The sequence below is a fragment of the Metopolophium dirhodum genome, chromosome 2 (genome assembly GCF_019925205.1).
Source record: "Metopolophium dirhodum isolate CAU chromosome 2, ASM1992520v1, whole genome shotgun sequence".
Taxonomy (NCBI): Eukaryota; Metazoa; Arthropoda; class Insecta; order Hemiptera; family Aphididae; genus Metopolophium; species Metopolophium dirhodum.
In genome coordinates this window covers 27639306-27667065 of record NC_083561.1, presented here as the reverse complement: position 1 = coordinate 27667065, position 27760 = coordinate 27639306, and the positions used below count along the sequence as shown (strand labels likewise).

At 31.1% G+C, this 27760-nt stretch overlaps 3 protein-coding genes across 6 annotated transcripts in view; all 3 read right to left on the bottom strand.

The window, feature by feature from the left end:
* The window catches only part of LOC132939929 (low-density lipoprotein receptor-like), a 90570-nt gene that overhangs the window by 16838 nt on the left and 45972 nt on the right, over positions 1-27760 (bottom strand). For all 4 annotated transcript variants that reach the window (XM_061007367.1, XM_061007364.1, XM_061007365.1 and 1 more), the window contains exon 3: positions 4372-4500. In XM_061007367.1, coding sequence (XP_060863350.1) covers positions 4372-4500 — 129 coding nt within the window. The remainder of the gene's footprint in view (positions 1-4371; positions 4501-27760) is intronic.
* On the bottom strand, positions 11558-12111 carry LOC132939931 (mitochondrial import inner membrane translocase subunit Tim10). Its single transcript, XM_061007369.1, has one exon. It carries the CDS (start codon positions 12109-12111, stop codon positions 11866-11868), a length of 246 nt encoding a protein of 81 aa, XP_060863352.1. The 3' UTR covers positions 11558-11865.
* Positions 12144-13392, bottom strand: LOC132939933 (uncharacterized). The gene is made up of 2 exons (XM_061007370.1): positions 13202-13392; positions 12144-12288 (listed from the first exon to the last, which is right to left on the bottom strand). Exons 1-2 carry the CDS (start codon positions 13237-13239, stop codon positions 12144-12146), a joined length of 183 nt encoding a protein of 60 aa, XP_060863353.1. The 5' UTR covers positions 13240-13392.

Genomic DNA, 27760 nt, shown 5'->3' with positions numbered 1-27760 from the left:
TGTTATTGCGTTACTTTGATTTAGTAGGTATATATTGTACATAAATGTTTTTATATTCAATAAAATATATTATATCATTATAAGAGTGCAATGTGACGAATGAAATTTATAATACAACTATACATTCACATTGGATATATTTTAATTGTGTAGGTACCTACGTAACAATAATAATAATAATGCACAATATTGTTACATAAAATCGAAGTGTTTTGTCGGGATGTCATTATATTATTTTATAGGTTGATTATTTACGTGTGTTTTTGTACGTAGTATTATAGGTAGAACTCACCTCACTATTATAATACGTATATTTTTTTTGTATGTCGGTAATGTTTTGTAAACTATCAAACAACTCAACTCTGGTTCACATTGGAGTTTTTAACGCGAATTATTGTCTGTAAAATGTGATTCATAGAGTTTCTCATTTCTGACCGAATAAAATAAAATAAAAAAATATAATATGTGGTAAATATACCTTAATATAGCTAAATGTTGAAAACGATTAACCGCGGTCGATACCTTATATCTATCTACCAATAATATATATGGCTTTAAGACAGCGCAAACGGTTTGTTTAATAAGCACTGCCATTTTACAGATGATTTACGATAAAACTTTTTTTTATTAACAAAATTAGTAAGAACATAAATTATATTTTATCTCTGAAAGGTTTTTTTTTTAAATTTTTACAAAAATTACGAATATTTTTTAGGTAAATAAACTGTACATAATTTTTCACCTGATTAGCGTTTAAAGAATGCCGTGTATACCTACCTATATTGTAAGAATTAAGAACAAAGATAAAAAAAGTTCATCGTTTACATTATTACTCCTGCTTATTATGCTTAAAAGATAATAATTACATTTATAACTATTAAATTAAAAAAAAATATGGCATAATAATATTGCGCTTGTTTTTAAAACTTAAGCCTTGTTAGGTAATACAATTTAACAGGAATGATATATTATACAAAAAATAATATAAGACTTATTTGTGGAATATTTCCAGGTCTGAACGGGAAACATCGTACAAAATAAGATTCGAAAAAGATAAATTGACAAGAAACAGTATAATAAGGTCGACGTTTTTTGAGAAAAAGAAAATAGTTTATTGCTGTGTTAACAGGGACATACCTAGACATATTTTTTTTATACAATTTCGAACTTTCTGACTATATACACCTATATTCTCCCTTCGGAGAATAATGTGGCTATAGGTATAGGTTGTTTTGGTGGGGTACGACGAGTTTTGGTTTGTGCAATTCAAACTTCTATGGACGATCGAAGAATATACGATTGAAAAATAATACGGTTAAATTGTAGTTATTCCTAAGTTTTTGTTGACAAACATTTTAAGATGTGTCGTTTTGTCGAAATATTTAAAGTGTATAAAAGTATAAAACCATATGTTTGTGTAGTTATTTAATTACATTTCGATAATCATATACCTATACCATCCCTAAAATTATTAGATGAGAATTGTTTACACAGAGTATAGATAGTAAATAACTACGCATAATGAATTATTGTATTGAGATTAAAATTAAAAAATATGGTTCTTAAATGCATACGCATATGCTAATAATTTACAGTTTCAATTAAAAGTCCAGGGTCCAGCTAGAGGGACCAGGTAAGCGAAAAATGTTTGGGGAATAGTTATGCACAATGGGAAAATACACCTGTGCATTACAATTAATACGACCCATTAAATTAACTAATATTAATATTATTATACATAGGTATGGTTTGGATTAATAGAACTTTATACTCAAGTGGTAGAATGAAATTGAATTCTAAACTTTCCAGTAGTGTTGTGGGGAAATTTGAGTAGCAAAAATATCAGTAACCAACCAGCACAAAAGAAAAGTTTTATTATTATAAAGGCTTTTTGTTTGCAACAATTATATCGTTGTTGAGGAAAACAATTGGAAATTGCCGTATTAGGTTTCAATTGGAAAATAAAGCGACGTGTAAGCACAAGAAAAAAAAAACTCAATATTTTAGGTAGGTCCTCTCCAAAACATTCGATTCTTATACAGTTCACCTATACAGTCACGAACGCGGTGAAGGACGCTTTGAGAATAACGTATAAAAACAAAAGTAAATAAAACCTGTCATAATTTCATCAACCATTGCGATGAAAGGTAAAACGTGTTTGGAGTCACAAACTTACAAACTACAATAGTTTCAAATTATAAAAATGTTTTTGGGGGAAAAAAATATATCTTTTTTATCTACATTTTCACACATTGATAAATGGTTAAGTTGTGATAAATGTAGCTAAAATAAACAATCATGATAAATGCAGTGTAAAGATAGAGCAACACATTACACATTACATTACTTACAATAAAACATTACAAATTAGAATTAATAAAAACCATTAAAAATAATACGAGATTTAACTCTTTAGTGCGCATAAAAAATTATGTCCAATAAAAAATAATAATTTGGTTAAAATCGTGTGTATTTGGAAATGCATATAGGTCGGTAGTTGAAATGAACGTTTAACGATAAAGCTGGTAATAAAATAAACCTAAGAATTGTTTTCAATGGAGCATTAAAAAAGAAAAATTATAATCACACACGCAACTACCCGGTTATTGTTTAATATTTTTGTGATTACGTTTGAAATTTATATCTCAGAAAAATATCAACGAAATACGGTAAAATATTATAAAAGAAGGGCTTAATGGCTTAATGGATTTTTCATTGCAAAAACGTTAGGTATTTCAAAGGAAAAAATATAAATTTTTAGAAAAAAGGTAGATTATTTTGGTGTTCAGAAATATAATATAATATTAAAATATGTACTTAATATATATATAACATCCAGATAAGATTTAATAATAAAAAGTAGTTAAAATTATTTTGAAATTCAATTAAAAACGAGGTGAGTTGTGAGAAGAAAATACAGAATAGTTATAATGTAATACTATGTATTATGATAGGCCAATAATGAGTAATTACTATATTATTATAGTGGGCAATAGCGGGTAAGAAATAAATAGAATAATCATTATAATAAATATATAGGTACCTAAATAAATTATGAAGTCTATAAAATATATATTTAAAAAATTTTATTGTGAATGGAAATATATTACAATTACCTATATTGACTACTTTAATATTGTCTAATTGTATTATATCTATATTTTTTGTACGCAGTAATAAGCTATATACTGTCCAACAACTCGATGACAATGTAAAAGCACTCATACGACTTTACGTCGTTACTGGTATAACAATGTCATAGTCCATGTAAATATAGTGTTTTTAAATTCTGTGTACGATGCAAAAAAAATTAGTTAAGACTATAAGAGTAGGTATGTATTTTTTACGTCAATTGCTATTACGTTTTTACCAATATTAAGGCAATATTATGTTACAGTATATAGGTACTGACATTCCAATTAAATTATATCATGAATTTATAAGGTATTCGTTTAGATCCTACACCGGTTGAAATAGAATATATTATTTATAAATAGATGTATTTGCATTTAAAACAATTTATACACCTAATATTATTTATTTATTAATAAGTCATCATCTCGTTTGAAATAAAAACTTTACATTTCATAATTATAACTATACTAGTTATAATTATATATTACCTAATATGATGTGTTATTTCGAATAAACTTATTAGGACATTACAAATTTACAAATTACATTTTATAAATATGAGGAATAGATTATATTAATATGTATTCTTCTTTTGACGATATAAAAACCTAACCTGACTATGGTATATGTTAAGGTTTTCAAAGTAATTTTTGAAAAAAACTGCTAAAATATAATTGTACGTACAAAAATTAAGGATTTATAAGCCTTAAACAATAACAGATGAAGGAAAAAATTAAAAAATTCCAATGCACCTACACAATATCCTAGTCTGTGATGAGGTGAACGAACTCAGTAGACGAGTGCCCAGTATAGGAATGGGTAGAGTTGTCAACATTTAAAACGTATAATTGGTTTTATGTAGATTTATACGATATACATAATAATAACTTAATTTATATACAGAAGCGTTGATTATAAATGGTGATTTGTAATTTATTTATAATCAATGATAACACTATGGAAAGTTAAACGATCAGAGAGATACCTATAGATTTTCGTCAGCGTAATAAATTATTTTGTTCGTCCAGAATAAATTAAAATTGAAACGATTTTTTGTGGTTTCTGCAGTATTTTTTCTCCGTCTAAACATCTGCAGATAGGTACATAATATTATAGTACCCCTAACCCCTGTAGTCGTTGATGCGTTATAGTATCGTTATTATAGTGTTGTGAATTAATATTATTTTAATAACGTCATAATAATATTATTGGTGAGTAATGGGTACAGGTACTTACGGCATATTTTGGGGTCTTCGTCGCTACCGTCTTTGCAATCTGATTCGTTATCGCATTGCCAGTGGAGCGCTATACAGTGTCCGTTTCTACATTGAAATTCGTTTTCCGAACACGTGACGTTTGCCTTTCCTGCGAAAAATATAAACCATTAATATCTACTCGATGTAAAGGCGTCGACGAATCACTCAAACGATAGTAAATTTAAACCGACATTTGACCTGGTGCACTTTTTCGGGGAAACACAAAGTGCGCGCGCTAAATCCGTCATAACCGTAATAATATGTGCGTTCTATGTAATACGCGTTTCGTATGTTTTATGTACAGTTTTTCAAATCGATTCCATTCATAAAATAGTAAATTATAATATACACGGACGTCGAACACTGCGTTGTCCGCAGGTTTTATAAATAATATACCTATGTCCTATATATATAGGATGTATCTCATATAGATGTATACAGATATCTTAATATCTCTATATGGTGTAGGTATATACTATATAGGTTCCTATACAATATTCTGTTTGAGCTGATGTTTCATTTAGGAACAACCGTACAGCACGTATATTGTATATTTATATTGTATATTTATACTATACAGTGTGATTTACCGAGCATGCTCATCTATAATATTATGATTTCAAAACTATGCTAATTAATATGACTATTGAAGATTATTCAACCAATCTATATTAACATTTTATGATTTTATATTGTCCTAGTTTAATAACCACTACCAGCGGCGTGTATCAAAAAAAAAACTAGTGTTGTTCAAATAATTTTAGGCGACCTACTCCTCATAATACTGCTATACCTACCGATAAAATTTCCTATTTTCCTTTTACCCAATCCACTAATACCCATCCACTAATACCCATCCACTAATATTTAAGGCGTTGCCTGCAGAGTAATACTTAAACTCCACTGCATCACCACATTAAATAGGTTAGGTATATATCATATTTTTATATTGTTGTTAAATGATTTATAAGAACTATTATCTTTGATACACCTATACATTTTAATAACTTAGAAACTACTATTTTATAAAATATTTAAGTTAAGTTGAATAAATTCATTATTAAAGAGAATTTTGGGGGTGAGCATGATTGGCGAGGGACAGTATTTATCATCAATAGGGGGTCGTATGAGAAATACGTTTTTATCGGTAATCGTCAACGGTTTTGTCACACACTATTTGAATGGTCCCGTAGACAGGTACATTCTATATAATAACACAGAATATAACAATAGAATGTCTATTATAGGTGGACCCAAATTTTTCGTCACGAGCCATTTTTATATACTATAATATTATTAAGTAGGTATTAGTAAGCCTACAACGTATAGACTATAGGTAGTACCTACTTGTAGCTATGCAGCAGCATGGAAATCGTATTCCTACCGTTCGGCCGTTTTAAAAATCGATTCGCCCGAACGAATAAAAAAGAAAATATAGTATTATCGTTGGTATAGAAAAACAATAATTAAACGGTGTCGGCGGCCATAACACAACAACAATAACAATATATATACGTATGCAGGTATACGCTATTATCGTATATATATACCTAGGTACCGGGCGTCCGAAACGAATTCTGGAAAACTCTGCAGCACACACACACAATTTTCGACCACCTCCTCTGCCTTGCCCAGCCACCCCCTCCACTAACGTGGTCCGTAATCTCGTTTACCTCATTTCGCGGCACCTGATTTCCCCAGGGAACCGCGGGCGCAGTCGATTGAGCGCGCACACTCGCACATCACACACACTCACGCACGCACGCGAATAAAAATAAAATAACCTCCGCGGACTTCGTTCGACCGCGGCGGAGGCGGCGAGAGAGGAGGGTTTTAAGTTTGTGACTTTTGCGCGAGGCAGTGTTTGTAGCAGCTGGTAGTGGTATACTATAGCTGGTAGCGGTATACTCGCGACGGTGAATTTATGGCGGAAAGGAAAAAAACACCGCGGGGACCGAGTCACCCGTTATGTTTAGGTAGGTACACCTGTGTGTGGCTGTGTTGTTCCGCGTATAGGTAATAAATCATATTATTATCATAATAATATATTATTTTATTCCCATCACAATAATATTACGATATAATTAGCCATTGTTACAGGCATGCCTATAAAATATGAACATGTTTAGTAATATTAGTATAAGAATATGGTTAATACCTATACAAATACCATTAATATTTGTCAATTTTTGGTGTGACTCAGTGGCGTATATAGGGGAGTGGCCCCCTAGGCCCCCAGAGCCCATAGTGAAATTGCAAGTTCGATCAAACCATTGCATGTATAGTGTATACCTACACTGTTTTTACAGTTTTTCACCATGATTAATTTAGCCGGTTGATTAATTAATATCGTTTTTGAGGAATCATAAAGGAAATTATAGATTGTCAGGACTTGCTTTGATGACTGATGTTAAACTCGTAATAAGATAACATTAAAATATATATACCTATATGAAACTGTCAATATTTTTTAAAAAAGAATTAAAAAATTAATTTTACATAATAATTATAAAATTAAATTGCGCAATTTTTATTTGTATTGTATATTATGTCAAAATTATGACAACCACGCTCCCTAAAAAATGTAAAGTTATGGCTATGTTAGTCGTGCTATGCTTGACTAGTGATAAATCGGCCAATACTGAAAATAATTTGTATATACGCCACTGGCACTGTGACTTCCATAATTCCATACAGCCTAACGTGTATAATATATAGTCAAATTGGTACACCTATTTTTATTTTTTGTATTTTTATACTTCGTGAGCACCACGCCATTAATATTTTCATTAAAACGGCGATATATGGTACAAACTTTTTTTACAAATACCTATTACCTATATACTTTTTAACGCTAATTATTTTTCTAATTTTCACTTCATAAAATACTATTGAATATAAGATATTCAAAAATGTTTTGATGAATTGATCATCTTTTAATATTATTGTGATACCGCAATGCAGCTAATTCGATTTTTTGCTACCGAAATACTATATTGTATAGGTAATGGTAGAAGGCACGGATCCAGAACAAATATCTAGGGGGAGCAATAATTTTTTTACAACTCAAATACAATTACAAATTACAATATACACTTTATTCTAAATTAAAAATGTTTTGCCGATACCTAAAAGTATAATCTTCTAAATGTAATAAATCAATTAATGATTATAATATATTCGGTAAGTAACAAAATACAAACGTCTTTTCATATTGCTTTTCCAAAACAGTAAATTATTAGGTCAATGTTTATGTAAATTTCCCTATGAAAATTGTAGAAATAATATCTTTGGGGGGCTGGGCCCCTAACACTGGCCCCCTGGACCCGTCACTGATAGGTACATACCACAAATTAAAATATATTTTAATTCGTGGTACATACATAGTACGGCATTGTCGTATTGATATATCAAATTATTTTTCAATTCCAACATATTCTCTACTCTCGTCAATATAAAATGTCATCGAAACAATAAATATTTGTCGACTTAAAATATAACCTATGCTATAAAAAGGGTAGGTAGAAGGTACCTAATATCGTTACACTCGTGCCAGCAGCGATCTATCATAGTGTAATATAATATACATCCTATATTCCTATTACATTTTGAGAAAAATTGAAGAATGTTATCCTCGATAGAAGGATGTTTATTGTGTAATTGAACGATCGTTACGATATTATATTATTGAAATATATTTGGATTCGACATGTCGACGACACACATGCACACAACATCCATATATTATTATTAAATTACACGTCGGAAGTTTCTTTTTTCGGCGTGCAAAACTGTCGGTACACACGCACACGCCGGAAATCAAATCGAATTTCGATGACTTCCGCTATGATTGTCCACGCATTCATATTATATTATGACATTTGTGTGCGTTGTATATATTATTATAATATTATACCTATATGTACTTACGACAGAAATGCTGCTGTCGCCTTTGTCGATCCCATCTAAAGCGTGGTAATAATTGTATTGTTGTGTTGCATAATATATCTATACATATTATATTATAATAATACCTATTTATAATATACGCGCGTGCGATAACCAATGGCGATAATTTATTACAGCAATAACTTTGGCGGTAACTGCAGTATATGGAACAGGAAGAGCCGTTTAAACGAAAAATCGGAAACACCAGCGAACACAACACACATATATATAAATCTATACAGACGGATATAACGTCGCGGTCCGACATTTCCCCGGCCTTTTTACAATAATTATGATCATAATTTCAGGTAAGTATGTATACACAACAGGTATGTGCAATAACGACCGCGGCTATATATAGCTGTAGACCTAAGTTCAGTTTGCCCGCGAGTGGCTATCGATGAGCCCTCGTCACGCGTATATAACTTATATGCGACCGAGAGTAGGTAACGTCCGGAGCTACTAGCTTCCGGATGGGTGACCACTGACCACTCCACATTGGCGCAACTAGTCATTTGAACTAGGGGGTGCTTAAGCTCCAGGTTTTTTTGTGACTCAATGGGACCTAACACCTAACGATTTTTTAGGGGGTGCTAAGGACCCAGAGCACCTCCCTCCCTAGTTGCGCCAATGGACCACTCGGGTGTTCGTAGAAGTTAAAACCTTACCACACGGCACACGTGTTGCTTACGTACCGTTACAACACTTTACCGTATACCAACCTTACCAACCACAGATCATAACCCCTACAATAGCTAATGGCCATAGTAGCTGATAGACTTGAGTTCAATTAAAAAAAAAATATATAATATCACGCTTTGTTACAAAATGCAATCATTTACGTATTAGGGTGAGTATTTAATAAACAACAAAAATAATAATATAGGTCATCGGATAGGTAGTAACAATTTTAGTTTTTATTTTTATCATATCCCTACCTATACTTACACAACAATAATATAGACGCTCTCCATCAAACTTTGTTTGAAGCGCAGTTTCCTCGAAAATAATAACATCATAAAAATTAAAAAGAACGCGCCGGTAAGTACAAGACGAAGTATGACTATGTATAATACATTTTATGAATACAAACCTACTATTATATACTTCATACCCCATAGGTACTTACTATATATATATATTTATTTTGTTCCTGCTGAATTTAATTATTTTCATCCATTCATTAGCATCTTAATGAACATTTTATTATGCGAAAAAGGAGTGAACTTTCTTCTTATACTTCTCTCTTTCTAAATATATATATATATATCTTTTTTTTTTTCTGGAGGGTAACGTACGTCTTAAATAAGAAATTAATGTCTTAGGTCATTAGGGAAATGTCTGTTACGCGAAGTAATTGTATTTAAACGCAACGACTTTTATAGTTTACATTATATTATTATACGCACGGCGAACTAATAACGATTCGAATTCGGACCATAATTTTAATTAAACAGAATGGAAAAAAGCAGCAGATTATACTGCCGTAATAATTCTAAACGGTCGGTCGATTTTGATTATTCTTTAAAGAACAATAACAGACAGGCAGATACATGGCGGTACATGTAGCAATTGGGTGTTTTTTTTTTTTTTAGAGCTAAACTTCGAAACTTTAATGTAGTTCAGAATTTTTTGCTATCTAATAAAAAAAAAAAAAAACGTAGAATAAATCAACCCCGAATAAGAAGAATAGGACCTACTGTCCGGGTAAATTGACCAAAATGGAAGCGCGTTGGTGGTGGACGGGCTGGGGACCGATGTTTAGAGAAAACGTTTAAAAAAAAAAAATAACGGTGACTTCGATGTCTAAAAGTAAGTGACTGGGACGGCGAAGGGACTAAACTTTTAACGTTTCTCTAGGGATTGCGTTTGACAAGTGTTTATACTGCCTAAAAAAAGTTTTTCGAGCTCGGCTATACGTTTCGAATGATAATTATAAAATACTTTCGTCCTTTATTGCCATAGTATTCAAAATATATCCCAAAACTAGTAATTTTTTTTAAAAACAAAGCACAACTTAAGTGAGTTAATACTGATGATATATTTTATAATCTTTAGATAAATAGATGGGTCAATTGTGAAAATTGTCATATAATTTTGAAAGGTTAATGAAATACAGCAAGCAAAAAAAAAAAACTGAGCATTTTACTTGTAAATAAAAATAGTACTGTAAACATGAACAAATTATTTTTAATTACTAATTGGTATGTGCTTAACACCTAAGTAGTATAATTCATGTTTACATATTATATTACATTTGAAGTATTTTTTTTTTATACGATTTTGCAAGTTTGTTTTTATTTTATTAAGTTTGCAATTTGAATCTTGGAATATGTATTACCTAAATACTAATAATTGTTAAAATATATAATTTTAATATCTTATTATAATTTAGGAAAAGACCAACATTACAAATTCTGAAAAATTAGCATGACATTTATAAAATTTACAAAATATGTAATTTTATCTTCATATTTTTTTTTAATTCAATGTTACTATTATGATATTCGATAGTGTACTTAATTGATAGGGTACATTTTAGAATCCTTATAGACACATCTTATTATGAGATACTAGCACTTAATATTCTTCTCTTAGAAGTGATATTCTTACTTTTACATTTTACAATAGGTCATTTCACTTGTATGTTTAAAATGACTGAGTAAATTATGTCATATTTTAGTCATGTCATTGATTATTCTTGAACTTAAAGTTTGCTGTTATGCATTAGTAAGACAGAGACAACACATGTAAGTGTAATACATCCTCATAACACCAATGACTAAACATTATTTGATTTCTGAAGCAATGTAAAGTTTTTATTTATTCACTATTTGTAAGTTAGATTGAAACACAAGTAGTTCAGACTAAAGACAGTAACATGCGTTTACTTTACTTGTTATCATACCAAAACTTGAATAATGCATATGTTAATGTGACCAAATTGTATTTCCATTTTGTCAAAGTACCATTATTAAACATAATAATGAATATTTGATTCTACCAGTATAATACATATAATTTTAACCTATGTCATTAGTGAGCCTTCCAAATCCACAGACACAATTGTAAGCGGAAGTTTGTCACAATACAATTTGTGTATTGTGATTCTATAGAAGCAAACAGAAGTTTACATTTTATGACATTCATTTGTACACAAGACACATTTACCAACATTCTTCATCGTTAGATGTTTTAAGTAATTAAAAAAGCAGTAATAATAATTACATAAAAATTTAATTAGATAGTAATTATTTTACACTAAAATAAATAACAATATATTGTTAAGTTTATCCCTTTATTATAACTCATAGATAATTTGAATACTAATATAATATCTAAGACTCTATTAGATATCTACATTTATTATGTTAACCAGTTTAGAACAATATAAAATAAACAATTTAATCTAGCTCAACTATTCAATCTGACTTACAATCAATTAGATCTTATACTTAAGAAATTTAAATACATTTTTTTTTCCATAATAGTATGAGCTTCACTAAAAATAGTACTATGTATATAATTATTTGGCATTAAAATCAAGTCTTAAATTTTTGCCGACATTTTCATGCATTTGGAAATATTTGACAATGCATCGATCCAAACATACACTTTCTCCTTTATTCAGTTCACCCGCCTTATGTTCTGGCTTGACACATTTCTTTCGGCATGTTTCGGTCATACGACCATACATATCAGCCATCATGTCTAATTCTACTTGTTGCAAGGTAGTGAGGTTCTGTGGTATTTGTACTTGTGTTCCAGCCATGATTGTATAGGTATTTTTTCAGAAAAATGTAATTAGAATTTCCTCGAACTCGGATCGTATTCTCCTATATTTGATAGTCGTATACGTTCTCTAGCTTTCATACTATCATAACGTTTGGAATCGACATATCGCTTTGATAGGACAAATGAATAAAGACCACCAGTAATAACAATTGACCTAGAAAAAAAAAAATATATAACTTCCACAACATTAATGATTTAATATTATATTTGATTAAATAAAGAGGGTATAGGTACAATTGTCACAATAAAATATTGTGGTATCTAACAGTTTAAGTTTTAATTAATAGGTACCATAATGAATAAGAGGCAATCTAACACAATGGTATATTTTTTCTATACTAATAAAAATGACCGAGCACAGCAATTATTACAGAATTTTATTTTATAGATTTTAAAATGTAATGTTGAATGTAATTTACTTTAAAATATTATTCATATTTTTGTTTTAATTAATATTTTCTACATTTTTAGCATCATTACTTGTTACTATTAACATAAGCCAATCACGTTTTTATTAATTTCAGTAAGTAATACAATATTATCTTGAAATTAAAATAAATAACCCACTTTAGATTATTTTTTTATTTTATTTATACCCGCATAAATATAATAAAATTAGGTGAAATAATAGTTTGCTATTAAAAACATAGGTTTACAAATAGAGTTTGGAATTTTATAAATGAATAAACTGTTTTACACATAGTAGCCAGTAGGTAAATGATCCAAGATGTAATTATATAAATTAACTATTAAAAATTAAGAAATAATTCATATTTAATTAGAATTTGTGTGGGTTATAAGTATGTATATCAATATAATATTCTTATGTTATCACTGTATCTTAACTTTGATATTGATAACAATCGTATTATTCAAAATTGATTAAAAATATGTGCGAAAGACAATCACATCCCACATAATTAACTTATTTTATAAATACAATGCAATATGTGTACATAATCGAACTACCTATACAATAATATGATTATAGACCATGATAATAATAATATAATTTAATACTATATTCAGGTACTTAGGTAATGTTAAATAAAGTATAAACGACTTACCATCCAATGAAGACTTTCTGAAAGTGATTCAATTTCATGCTTTCCGAATCAACATATTATCACTGACCGCTTCGATGAAAGAACTGTTTTTATAAAATAATGTATTAAAGTTATAACCAAAAACAGTAAGAAAAAAATTGTAAGCTTTTAACACGTGTTTAAGGAGTAAGGACCGTACGAATCGGGACGATAAGGTTATCTGTGTCAGTGGCTATCCGGAATTCCGTACAAGCGGCACCGCCCGGTTACGTCGACTATCGATTTCTCTTACAGTGTGACCATGCACCGCAATATTTACCGTACAACACAATATAACAGTGACGGCACCAATTTTATTCCACCATAATAATAATATAGGTAATACTAATAATACGATAGGACGTACTACCACGATGTAGAGTAGATATCATAATCTTCTCTATATCGTGGATACTGCCTACAATAAAATATAATTATGATAGTGTGGAATACGGGAGTCGGGAGAAGATGTTATGAATGTCAAAGAATAATGTAGAACTCAACGTATTGTGCACACCTACTGGCTACTTATAGAATATTAAAAAAAAAAAATAATAATAACGAGCCCTTCATATACAATTTTAGTTTCACTTTCACAAGTTCTAAATCTGGCAAACGCACTATTCCACAACGTCGACACGTTATTATTATTAAACGTACATTACGTACATACTGGCACGAATGATCAAAAATTATTTGTTCACGTGAAGTTGTTCCAAGGCAACCCATTGAAATTAGTGTATTGGGTGCCTATATACTTATTAAATTATTATTTATTAGGACCTGCTGTATATATTTAATGTTTTATGAAAAACTGGTAAAACTGTAGAAAGTTTAATTTATAACACAAAACATAAATGTGCAATACTTAAATAACTGAATTCCATGTATATGGGACAGGGGTGTTTGTGCTTACTTAGTGAGTCGTTTCCTTTTCACTACAGTGAGGGTGGATTTATATACACCTACATACACATTGAAATATTGTATTTAGGATTTTGGCATCCAGAAGCAGCACAAGTTATAACTTATATTTTTCCGACTTCGGGTATGATAAATTATTACCATTTGCCCATGTACTTATTCCTATATAGAAATTTATGATCTTCATAAAGGCCTCTCTTCGAATAGACATAGATACAACCGCTATTAAAATGTATTAAAAATTATTTAGGTCTGTGTAAAAATATCATTTTTTTTTTTGTTTTTAAATTAATTTGTATTTCACAATTCTATGATGTTAAATCATAGAAACACAATATTACATAATATTAAATATCTATCAAATAAAGGTATATTGTCAGAGTCTAGTAAGTTGGTAGGTAGGTCGTATAGGTAGCTACCAAGTAATAGCTACCTATTATTAATTTTTAAAAATTAACCATAAACATGAAAGTTATATCTTTAGAATAGTATAATATACCTATCTAAGTTTTTAAGGTTCTAAGAGGCAGTGGTTCTTCAACTTTATCCCTCTCCATACGTCTCCCGCCTTTCCGCGGGCGCTCAAAGAGTCTGGTCATCGACAGCTTCAGTAGCTTGAGTCCGCCCGTCCTATTATACCTATTATATTAGGTAATACCTACGTATAACGAGTTATTATCAAATACGTGATATTATATTAATCCGATAAGCTACCGAACACCAAGCCTCCCATCGTGAACTCGCCACCGCCTGCACCTATATATAGCTATAACCACATTGTGTATATTATATATATATGACATAATTTATTACACGAGCAGATCGCACGGTGTATATACTATACAATATATAGTACCTACACATACATATGATGTAATACAGCTTCAAAAATTCAATATCGAAAATACACGTACGTCATATGTATTCAATACATATATTGCTCGTATACACATCGCTCGATCGACGTCGTACCATTAGTCGAGCGATATCTCTATTTTTCCTCTGTATAATAGGTATACGTATACTGCTGTTATTGTTGTATACACACGCGCACCCACTCACACTCACACATATATATATTATATATACTTACATATATATATATATAGTTGGCAGCAGCATCAGCTCCTCCTAATATTTATATATATATATAGTATATTATAGCTTACATATACGCAGAGATATCGATTCCCTCGCTGTGCAATGTACACGCTGCAGCCGCGTATTCGAATAATTGTGTTATCAAAACGTTATCAAACTTTGGACACGACCGTGCAGCCGCGGTCTCTAATTTACGACGAGGGACGCCACCGCCACGCGATTTATTGTTGCCGGTTTATAGATAAACTCGACCGCCGCCGCCGTCGCTCGTTCAAAAAGCAAACAACCGCAGCCGCGCATCCATTACTCTTTCGCGGGCCACCCTTCCGTCCGTCCGTCTTCCGCTCCGCGTCGCTATCGTTCTCCGCGGCGGTCCACTTTTCGGTTTCGTGGGTGGGGCGGGTGGGGGGGGGAAGATGAGGGGGTTGTATTTGAAAAAAAATATACAGACCTATATATTATTATATATGTGCGGTAAAAAGGGTAACTGCGTTATACTGCAGGCGCACAAAAACTGGATAAAAATACACACGGAACGGGGTTGATGGATGTGCTCGCGCGTGCGCCCGCAGACCGAATACACCACCGCCGCACAGAGATGGCAAACAAAACGAATGCGCCGCGAGCGTATTATACCCAAACACACGTCCATAATATCGCCCCCGCGGTCATGATTCGGGTCCGATAGCCAAGGAGAATATAACAGTGTATTCGGAAAATGCGATAGAACATATAGCGATTCGGAGGGCAGAGGTGCCTTTGTACAATATTGTACTCACCTACATAATATTATATATAGTACGTATATACGTCGTATATATATATATATAGTCTACAAAAGAACGAGCGAGAAAACTCATTGATTAGAATTTCGATCGAAATCTTTTCTATGGATTGTTATTATAATACGTAATTTATCGCTTTGCTGCCAACGATATTATACATACATGTATACTTATATATTACCTCAAGTATCGTATCACGTATACATATCGTATTATTGTACGAAGTTTAAAATACACCGTAATGTTAATGCTCGTAGGTATTGCAGTATTATTTGGCATAATTTGTCGTTTGAATTTTTAAATTTCGTGTATAATATTATATAGATTTCAAGGTTTCAGATCCATATAACTGCAGTAGCGCGTCCTATATGGTTTCACAAACCTTACACGCTAACCATACTAAAATTGCAGTAGATAACTTACAGAGTTATACCAAAATACGATATTATAAATTTGTGTTTGCATAATATAATATAATTAGTAATTACTCACATATAATATAATAATTAGTTATAAATTATAATAGTTGTACCTACTAATTCCAATTCAGACTACTTATAAGTATAAAATTAGAAAACAATAACATTACTTATTATTTATTATTAAATATACGATTTTCTAAATTATAATTAAAACATTTCAAAGCACTATACAATAATGTTTGTGTTCATGCGGACAGATGGAAGAATACAATTTACAAATCTAATTAAATTTCGTACTTGCGAGGATGCTAAAACTCCCTTATTTGCCTGCTAGCACTTAGTTAATGGCCCTTAGTTGCACCTATGATAAAATTGGTTTCCTTTTAGTAGGTACTCCTTATGGTTTATAGTTTTCCTATATTCAATTAGGAGCTATAATAATTACTAGTTGCAGACTTACACTTAGTACCTACGAGCTACGATTGGTGTAAGAAGAAATCAATGACGAAAATTCCGTGATTGAACGTCTGCTACACCGATGTTAACCGACCTGCAATTACTCGTCTGTTGTGGAAATCAGTAAATATGGTCGTAGAGAAATTGAAAACAATTATAGATATATATATATATATATTAGTATATTACATAGGTATATATACGATTCCGGTGAAGCTATATTAGCTACATAACCTTTCGATACTGTGCTATGTACCTATATATAGTCTCCTTGATCTGAGACGTTCCTTCACTGACAGTCACCATTGCGGTAGTACGATGGCTATATTGCTATAATAGGTAGGTATATAAGATATATAATATATAATATAATACTATATTACTATATGTCTATAATATCTATGAGTATAACGATACATACCTACGACGACAAACGTTTACAGAATAAGAAAGTAGGGGTTGGTCAGCGACCATGAATTTTTAATTACATCCTTTTGTACCTAAGTACCTATACAGTAGATTTTTTATAATAAACTCGTTTGCAGGACATATTTTATTTTTTTTTACAATGAGTGGTGATGATAAGAAATTTCAGTTTAATTTTATTTGTTTTTATACATTCCATAAATAATAATATAATAATATGAGTTAGGTACGTTTTAATTAAAATATTAAATTATAAATAATAAAATATTACGTATTTAGGTTTATTAAAATTATCAAATTCTAAGTATTCCAAAAGTCTCTATGGATAACATGTGTAGATTTAATACTATAAACTTTCTGGTAGACCTAAACTTTTTAGTAAGAATAGTTTTAAACAACAAAGACACAAATATTTATTAAACTAAACTGATATTATAAGTACGCTGCTTATCACAATGCTCAAAGTTCATGCTTAAATGATTTGCACACAAGGTAAATAATTTTTCCCGTGTATTTATATCAGGTTGTACGAGCGTATAACGTGTTGTAATTTAGTTATTTCTATAAATGGTTTTTAATATTTTTAAAAGAAATGTGCGGGATTAATTTATCAAAAAAAAAAAAAAATTAAAAATCAGAATATTAAACTGTCAGTCATGTAATAATACGCGAGTCACAAAAACATTTTTTTCTCCTCGATAACGTGTTTTAGATTTTTTTTAATACATTTTTACACAGTATCATAAAAACAACATCACAAAATGTCTGAGGAAATCACTCATGTCGGATAATGTATATTAAAATGTCGTCGAATATTTTTTGTACAATCCTATGGGTCAAAAAGAAAATTGAGATAAAAATAATAACGTCAATTTACGACGTTAATATATTAATCGTTAATATTGCTGTAATAATCTTCATTATATAAAGGTGAATTTTGAAATTACTATACTATTTTAAATTATGCACTTGAGTCTTATATAGGCATCATATAAATTATAAAATGTATATTACATAATAACAGCCTCGGTAGCTGATAGGTATTGCCTAAATAATTCGTTACAAATCGAAGCGTTATTTATATTTTCAGGGTAAAATCGATTTTGGAAGTTAATATTATTATTATTTGACTTTTTTGTAGCCACACACGGTTGATTGTTTTTTACGTATTATTATTGTTATAATGTAATAATAATAATAATAATAATATATAGAACTACGCATTGTTTTTTTTCTTCACTGACAGTTAATGATTATTTCTCTACACATATACATTATGCACACATCGCGGAAGTGTTTTTGGTTGTGGTGAACACGCCTGTGTGTGTTGTTTACGGTGTGGTTGTGTAAGCCACTGCCGTCACCGCCACCTACCTACCTATCAACCAACCGACCTACCAACCTATATATACCTACCATTTTTGTGGAAAAGTGTAAGGGGCGACTGCGGTGGATGTGTCGACAGAGAATTAATTATACGAACGGCCGACTCGTCGCCACACAAAGGTTCTAAATATAATAACGCATTATAGCGTGTTGGATAAGTCTAAAGCGGATGTTTGTGAACGGCGTCTATATTATATATTATTATAATAGTGGCTTTTGTATTAATATATATACAAGACGAGTCGGTTTGGTAAACACAAAAGGATTTGACGATGAGATAAAAAAATTCAAAATTTCAATATTTTTTTACCGACACTTGTATATTATTACATGTATTATATTATTTAGTTGCACGCGAAGGCTCGTTATAAGTATTGCGAAATCGTACGTATAATTTCAACGGAAACTTACTAAAAATTAGACGTAAGTACCTACCTAAATTTTTACAATGGGCATTTTCGAAAATATATTCTCGTTGGGATCTGAAAAAACTCATTATCGTATAAACATATCGCATTATTGTTTCACGGATACGCAATACGGTGTCAAGACGAGTGAAACACAACAGATAATTTCTCAGATGGTCTGATGATAAATATTACCTATGTCCACAGATATATATAATAACTAGATAGCCGACTCCATATACAACAACATTATTGAATTATGATGCCCAACGCCATTTGTCACTTGGGCAATGCTTACAAATTTTTATCATTTTTTAATCGTTTTGATTGGCAACGGGCTTGTTAAATATAAAATGTTGTTGTTTATTATCATATTACCTTTATAACAATAAGTAAACATTGCCCAAGTTGTAAATGGCTGCCAGCGTCATTGATAAGAAGAAGGGGTATCTAGTTATTATATATATTTGTGCCTATGTCCAGTGGCGTGGCGAACTAAAACTAAATGCATAATAATGTATTTATATATAATATAACTAATTAAATTTCAGATCGTTTTTAACTACCTATTGAGTATATCATATTACATTTACTTGGGGGCCCACCGGCTACCACCCACCCCTCTATATAAGGAAAATCTCAGAGGAAATTGCCTCTGAAATTACCGTTAACCACGCCACTGCCTATGTCCTATAATGACGTCCTAATAGCACCTAATTAAAAATGATAAGACAATAATATTTAAAGGTATCGATGTGCGGTTGATAAAAATGACAAAATATTACTCAGGTTTTGAACTTGTCAACTTAGTCGAATTTACTATTTATTGAGACGTCAAAATATTAAATATTAAGTGATCAGTTCATATCAGTACCTACTATATAGATATTCCATAACTGTAACAGCAGCGACAATCAATTACTGACAGATCTGAGCTTCTACGAGGATTGTCAATGTGTAGTCGTCATATACATATTTTTAGTGAACAAGAGTAGGCTGTATGAAATCCATTTGATTCATTAATGAACTTTAAACAATATTAGATATCCACGCTAAAGTGTGAAACAGTTTAAACAAAGTTATGAATGTCTACTTAATACCTTTGTTATTGAAACATATATTTTTCATTTTGTCATCCTTATATAGTTATATCAACATATACATGATCGACTAATCCCGCTATATACACGTATAATGTCTATAATTAATTATATACGAACCAAGAATTACGAAATTACAATTATTTATTCGAATATTTTGTTCTAACTCTACATTTCTACCCTATGCACGATGATCACAAAAGTAATATTTCAAAGAAAGTTATTTTATCGATAATCTTTATAGCTCTGCTCGACGCGGAATTTAATTTAAAATTTATATTTATTTTTCATCAGAATATATGGAATATTCAAGGTTATGTGTACTTCTATATAATGCTTATATGCTACCATTGGATCCAAGTAATATGATAAAAAAAATGTTTACTCACATATATTATTTATTTTTTAATAGTTTTTATTTGAGTTTTTAAGGGGATTGAAGTCGGTGATTTAATAAGGGGTCGCGTATAGGCAATTCGATGTCTAATATTCGTTACGCAGTGTGGTTGTGTGCTAAGTAAATGATCATTAGTGTGCGTAGATACGTCGTGTGCCACTCTCGCACGCACACGCACATGTCAATAAATCAAGAACAACGAAATATATTCTTCTATGCATCACCTATAAAAACTACCAAAAGCGGTAGTAAATTAAACATACTTCTTGAAGTTCGATTGTAATTTCGAAAAAAGGGTTGAATTCGTAAGCTCCTAGACTATGATTTGTAGGAACCACTTTTTTGATATAAAACCCAAAAAGCCCAAAATAAATACAAATGTAATGCAATTAATTCATGAGATTTTTTTAATAAAATATCCAAATTTTATGGTCTTTTAAAATTGAAAATTGAAAATCGAACATTCAGAATTATGTGTAATTTACCACCGCTTATTGGTTTAAAACGTACGAAAAATACGTGACATGCGATCCCCTTAAGGAAAAATACCGGATTCCTGTGTGATGCATATGGACAATTAGATATACTGGAATCTTTTTATAAATCCAACGGCTTATGTCGTAACTCATAAGGGTATATTATAATAACGAGTCATCAACAGTCACACGAATCAGATCCACGGTAGTTTAAGTTATCAATAGACAATATTAAAATTTGTAGATATATGTCGGTATATCGTATATGCGTGATATCAGTGAACAATATTATAAATGTATTATACACAACATTATATTACGTTAAAGTGAATATTCAAAACATACAACAAAATACTATATTACGCTATACACCTTTTAGTTATTATTTATATAATTGACTTTAACTATAATTAAAATTCCCAATTTAGTCCGATTATGAGAACATAGAATTTTCAAATAATTAAATCTATGTCTGGTTATAGTTTTGGCCGGGGATATGTAAAAGACATTTATATAGTATAACTTACTTTATTACACGAATTCAGAGTGGTGTCATAACCTTTTAATAACAACCAAGTGTGAAATTTGAAGTTAAAGTACATTCAATTTCCTATGTTTACTATGTACATAAGAACGGCAAAAAGGAAAAAAATCTTATGGCGTAGAAAGGAATCTATAATCTAATACTAGTTATACGGGTGCTCCGGGCAAAGGTTTACAAAACTTTTCAACCAAGGGTTATCGTTTGTAGTTCAAATAATCCTTTTAATTCGTTTTTAATACTACTCGTATATGTATAGAAATATAACATTTAAACCAAAATACTAGAAATTATATTCTAAAGTATACATGAATACACATGGTTGTACCACTGTATTCAAATATTCACTTTGAGGTTTGAGTTTCCGTATTTCCCGCCGTTTGAAAAGTGCACATGCATTACAGGAAATCCAGTATAATAAATTATAATAGTTTATACAGTATAATATATACTCGTGTATATTATATCGTGCAGGTATTTGGAACTTTTGAAAATAAACAATATTTTTATCATATTTTAGGGGTAACATAATTTCATTTCGTTTATGTGAATTGTGAAACCTTCTAGGAAAATACCCAAACACCAGAAAACGCCAGCGTCAGTGTTTTTTAGAAACAAAAGGTTTTTCGAAGGGATAACCTCTTAAGAAATGTCATCAATTTAAAATGTCAATATTATAGAAAAATCACGTTTTTTGGCGATGTAAAATATTAAAGTTACACTGAAAAGCAGTCATATCTGTAAGACATGCTTTAACAATTTATATTACTGCGCTTTTGCAAACACTATTTCCAAATAGAAGGCACTATAATAATTACATCACCAATCAAGTACAGATGTAGACTGAAATAGCGCCAAGTGTTTTTCAATGAAAAAGTATAAATATCTTACGCCATTTTAGCACAATTCCATTGTATCTTTTACCATCGTATCTTTCGTATAACATAGTACACACACTTTTATATTATATACTATACGATATATATATGTGCCTATTATAGTAGACGAACGTGCAGGGATATAATATATTTTAGGTCCATGATATATCTGTCAAACATCTCATGTTATCTTTCCAATAATACGGACCCATGTTCTCCTTATCCCCAGATACCTGTGATGACCTGTCACTCGACTCACGAGCAGCACTTCACTAAATTATAAACACTCACACGTATATCTCAATCCAAATTTCTCGAGGCGCTATAATTGGAGCGGCGTAGATATATAATAATAGTTATATACGCAGCGGCGAGAACGACGGGTGGGCGATGGTGGCGTCCTTACGGGATCCTTTCCCCGGGGATGGGTGGCGGCGTGTAATATTTACTGTATTATATACTGCAGTGTGGTTAGAAAGTGACGAAGGATAATGGTGCGAACCCATGTGCATATGTATGTATGTATGTATGTGCGAACATTATATTATAACTCCCATCTATACATATATGACGGGTACGCGGCTGTATATAATATGAAATTGACAACTGTAACCACCGTATTCCGGGTCAAATGCGTCTTGTCAAAATATAAACGAACATGTTATTATATTATTTTACGATAAACAACATTATTATTAGTACGTGGGCGGTGATAATATATTATAATATAATTTAATATAATCGGTGCAGAGCGATAAGCATAATATTATGTAATTACGTATACGTCAGCGAACTACGACGAGTAAATACACGTCGTCGTGCGCGCAATATATACTGCAGCAGCAGTGGCAGGACCAGCCTGCAGAATAAGACTTTGGCGGGTATATTATACGCGGGAGTTATTGTACATATTATACATGGGTTTTCGGCTCGTCGAGAGGATTATGAGTTTCCAAATACCCGAAACTCATACGGCGAGGTCCTTTATAGTTCTATACATATGTCTATGTATGTGCGTATTGCGTACACGCAATTCATACACTCCCGTCGCCGCCAACCTCTTGTACATATAAAGCGTACGAGTTTCTCATAAATTATAAGCTTATTCGCCGATAGGAACTCCGATATATATATATATATATACAATATAAATGTATACGTGCAGGAGCGGGCTGGGACGTGTGCGCTGCAGCGTGTGTGGATCAGCAGCGAAGGGCAGGACCATACGGGACCGCCGCCGCGGAAGCTGCGTGAAACGGATGGAGATGGAGAGAAAATGAGCAGGAAAGAGATGGATATGGAGAGGAGACACTGAAAAAGACAGAGAGAGGGAGAGAGAGAGAGAGAGAGTTTTGGAGGGACTGCAGAGGGTGAATGGGAGAAAGTGATGAGAGGGGAGAGAGGAGAGAGAGACTGTACGCCATCGTCATGGCAACCGATGGTCGTGTGGCTGGCTGCTGCTTTGGTCCGCGAAGAGCGCGCACACACAAAATATCGCGCGCGCCCGATGCGGGAAAAATAAAAATAAGGTGAATATATATTTCGTCTGTCCGTTATTGATTGCGCGACAGCGATTTTTTATTTTTATTATTTTTGAATACCGAAAATGGTGATCTTTATCGAACTGTAGCTAATACAGTTAACCGACCCACCCAACCCCGCCGCCTCGTCCCAAGCTGCACCCGAAGACGAAACGTTCGTTAGTAGAATAGTTGTCGTAGAAAAAGTTTTCGGGCGTAGTTTATACCTACGCTTTATAGGCACTATTATATATTAATAAATGTACTCGAGCATTTGTTGTAAATTGTCCGTAGGGCATTTTCGGGCAGCGCTGCAGGTAGGTATATATGATGCTACTTAATAATCCATTTATAGTGGTCCCGATTTGAAATGGACCGGAATGCTTCTTGTATTAAATACGGCGGCCGAGTATTACATCGTAATAATATAGTCGATGACGTCGTCGACTAAGTAAACGGCGGGAAAAAACAAATAAGACGCATTAAAGCCGATAGGAAGGGAGTGAACATAATTCGTGACACCATAATACACAAGAGTTCATTAAAGCCGCCGGTTGCGACTAAAACTTTTGTCCATTTGATTATTTGTACACAAATAACATAATAATTGAATTATATAAGTCTGTATATTTTTTAAAACCATAAAAATTGAATAAGTCCAACACACCACGATACGGATTAGAACAGTTTTTTCAAACTTTAGATGGTTTAAAATTCAAATGAACACATCATTATTTTAAGTACAAATACTCAAGTAAATATAACATTTACCCAGTTATTATTTACAAAAGTCGTTAATATTATATAATACTGCAATGTTTTTAATTCTTTATTCTTAAACTTGGATAATTGGATATATTATGTTGATTTTGTTTGATAAGTAGTTAAGATTAGTATACTGTTTCATTTTCATATTAATGTGAGCAAATACTGTAAAATATAATACAAATACAATATCTGGTTAACGAAGATAATACTACTGTCCAAACAGACTAATTAAAATCAATGTGTCCTTAAAACGATTGGTATTCAAAGGAACGAATAATGCCTACCTGTTATACTGAAATTATTAGTATACACTAGCCATTAGGCACCTATATTACAGCTGGAATGGGACGAGGCGTATTATAAAAGTAAGTAGAGTCTACCTTAAGCTTGTTATTTTTATGGCTATTATATATATTGTAATATCCCAATCATTATCAATAGATTTTTATTTTATTGTATGGAAAGTCTTCAAGAACAACGGTTATTGTTTATTACATATTAGGCTTCTATAAGTTCCTGTACAGTCTCATATCCTTACGAGAAACAGCCAACGAACAATATATTATATAAATGTGCAATTTATTATTGTTAATAAATTTATTACACTATATACACCTATTGGAGTCATGCATTAATTTGTCATAATAAAAACAGTGATAACTATAATAGTATTAAGCTCTTGTGTACCTATATTAGGTTAGGTTAGCTTGCAAATTTGAAAGTATATCTCATAAAATATCTAGTAAACAAAATACTATTATAATGAATAATAATCAAATAAAATATATCTTAAATTTAACATGTAATTTTACAACGATTTATTATTATAAATTATAATTACCTAATAAGAATAGTAATTTGTACATTATTTGTAACTAATTGTAAATAAATATACATTTTCATATAGATTTTATACTTATTGCATTCTCTTTTTTTTTTGATACCGATGATGCAAGTTCTAAACCATTTTAAATTAAATTTCAATTTGTAATCATCGTGTAAACCAAGTTAATATGATATGACATCTAGTCAACAGATTCGTCACAAATAAAAATATAATATGTACTACTTAATATTATAAATAAATTAAATATTAGTAATTATTATGTCGTATAATTTTGTAATAGAAAAAAGTTTTAGCTCTAGTATAATAATAAAATAGTAATGATATTATTATGTATTTTGATTTTCGTTACAACCAAATGGCTCTAAGTTTTTTTCACTAATTTATTTATCAATCAAATTACTTATGACCTCATCGTACTGAACATATTACACACCATCGCTACGTACAAAACAAATGAACCGTCGCACTGAATAACGCGCAAAATTTTTCAAATCGTTTTAGACGCACAAAATAAAGAATAATGAACCGAAAAATCACGAATGAAAGGGGAAGTAATGGGTTACGTTGCAATTCAATCGGAGTTTCACCTTTCATATATACATACATGAATTCAATCGTTTAGGTTTTTTTTTATCGTACGATTTACACTGGGGAAATTATACGAATATATATAGTAGGTATGTATTTTATGTATTTTATAATTAATATTGTCTGCAGTATACGCTAGGGCCGGAATGTCGGTCGACACGGTTGCTTAATTAACTTTAATAATGATAATAATAATAATATTACAAAATATTTATGTTGTATCATAACACCATCATATTATTATCTGTGTCCAACAATTAGCGAACTGATTGACATTGTACTATAATATAATATTATAATCGTTCAATATGCACCTAAATGTTATAGTTTGTGCACATTTATCGATTTATCGGGTACTTATATGTTTTACCGTCGTCGTTTATTTGGCGTTGTTAACTTAAAAGACAAGACATATTATTGCTCTCATACCTCCCTCTGTAGGACATATTTTAGACGATATTTTTCTTTTCGATTAATGAATTATTTACGGCGCGTGTCTATCTATATTATTATTATGTAGCCGATATTTAAACGGCACTCGCCACACATTGCGTGCGGACTCGATCAAAAGCTAACACGTGTATCACACGCTGCAGCAAGCTTACCCATGTACAATATCATTATATAGTTCACGTCGGGCTAAGTACAAATGTACAATATCGGAATGTTATTATGGTTTGCGGACAACGGTTTTTATTACGATGCAATAAAAACGTGTTTCATTATAAATATGATATTATATACATAATGTATAGTATATGCAATAGTAAATCCATACAAAATATACGTTCGATTTGTTACGGATCGCCTTGAGACTATATACCCGTAAACGACAATGATATAGTATATTGTAGAAAAAAAATTGTTCTTTGGAATGCCAAAATACGATACCTATCTTAAACACGTTCGCAAAATAAAATAAAAAACGAAAAACGTGCATATACAACACTTTTAAGTTTTAATAAATTAAAAATACGCGGTGGTTAGCTCAGGTAGGTACTTATACAGATTAATGTTTTAAATATATATTATTTACCTAATATTATATAATCCATTAGGATAAGATACCTGTATAATATCACTTAAAAAATTAAACTCTAAAAGTAAAATGTTCTGTTTTTGTCATATAAGAATTTTTAGTGTTAATATATACATATTTGATAGGCCTATACGTTACATAGGTATTTAAAAAATATATATTATATTTCAATTATTGGAATAAGAATTTTTTTAGGCCATGACGTTAAATGAAATAAAACGTATACGTTATTATGGAATCGGAAATAATTATAATCTAGAAATGTACGGTTCGAGAATCATATTCATAACGAGCTATCATTATTTGAGTGTCTAACTAGTAATTAATGAGTTCCGTAAGGATGAAGGATAACAATATTTTATCCAACTGTAAATTCTCGTTTATTTTATTTTCCCGTCATTCGTCTCATTCATAAGTCCATAACCCAAAGTTTCGAAAGTACCACAGGTGATTCGCTAATAATAGACTGCAGAGCTATAC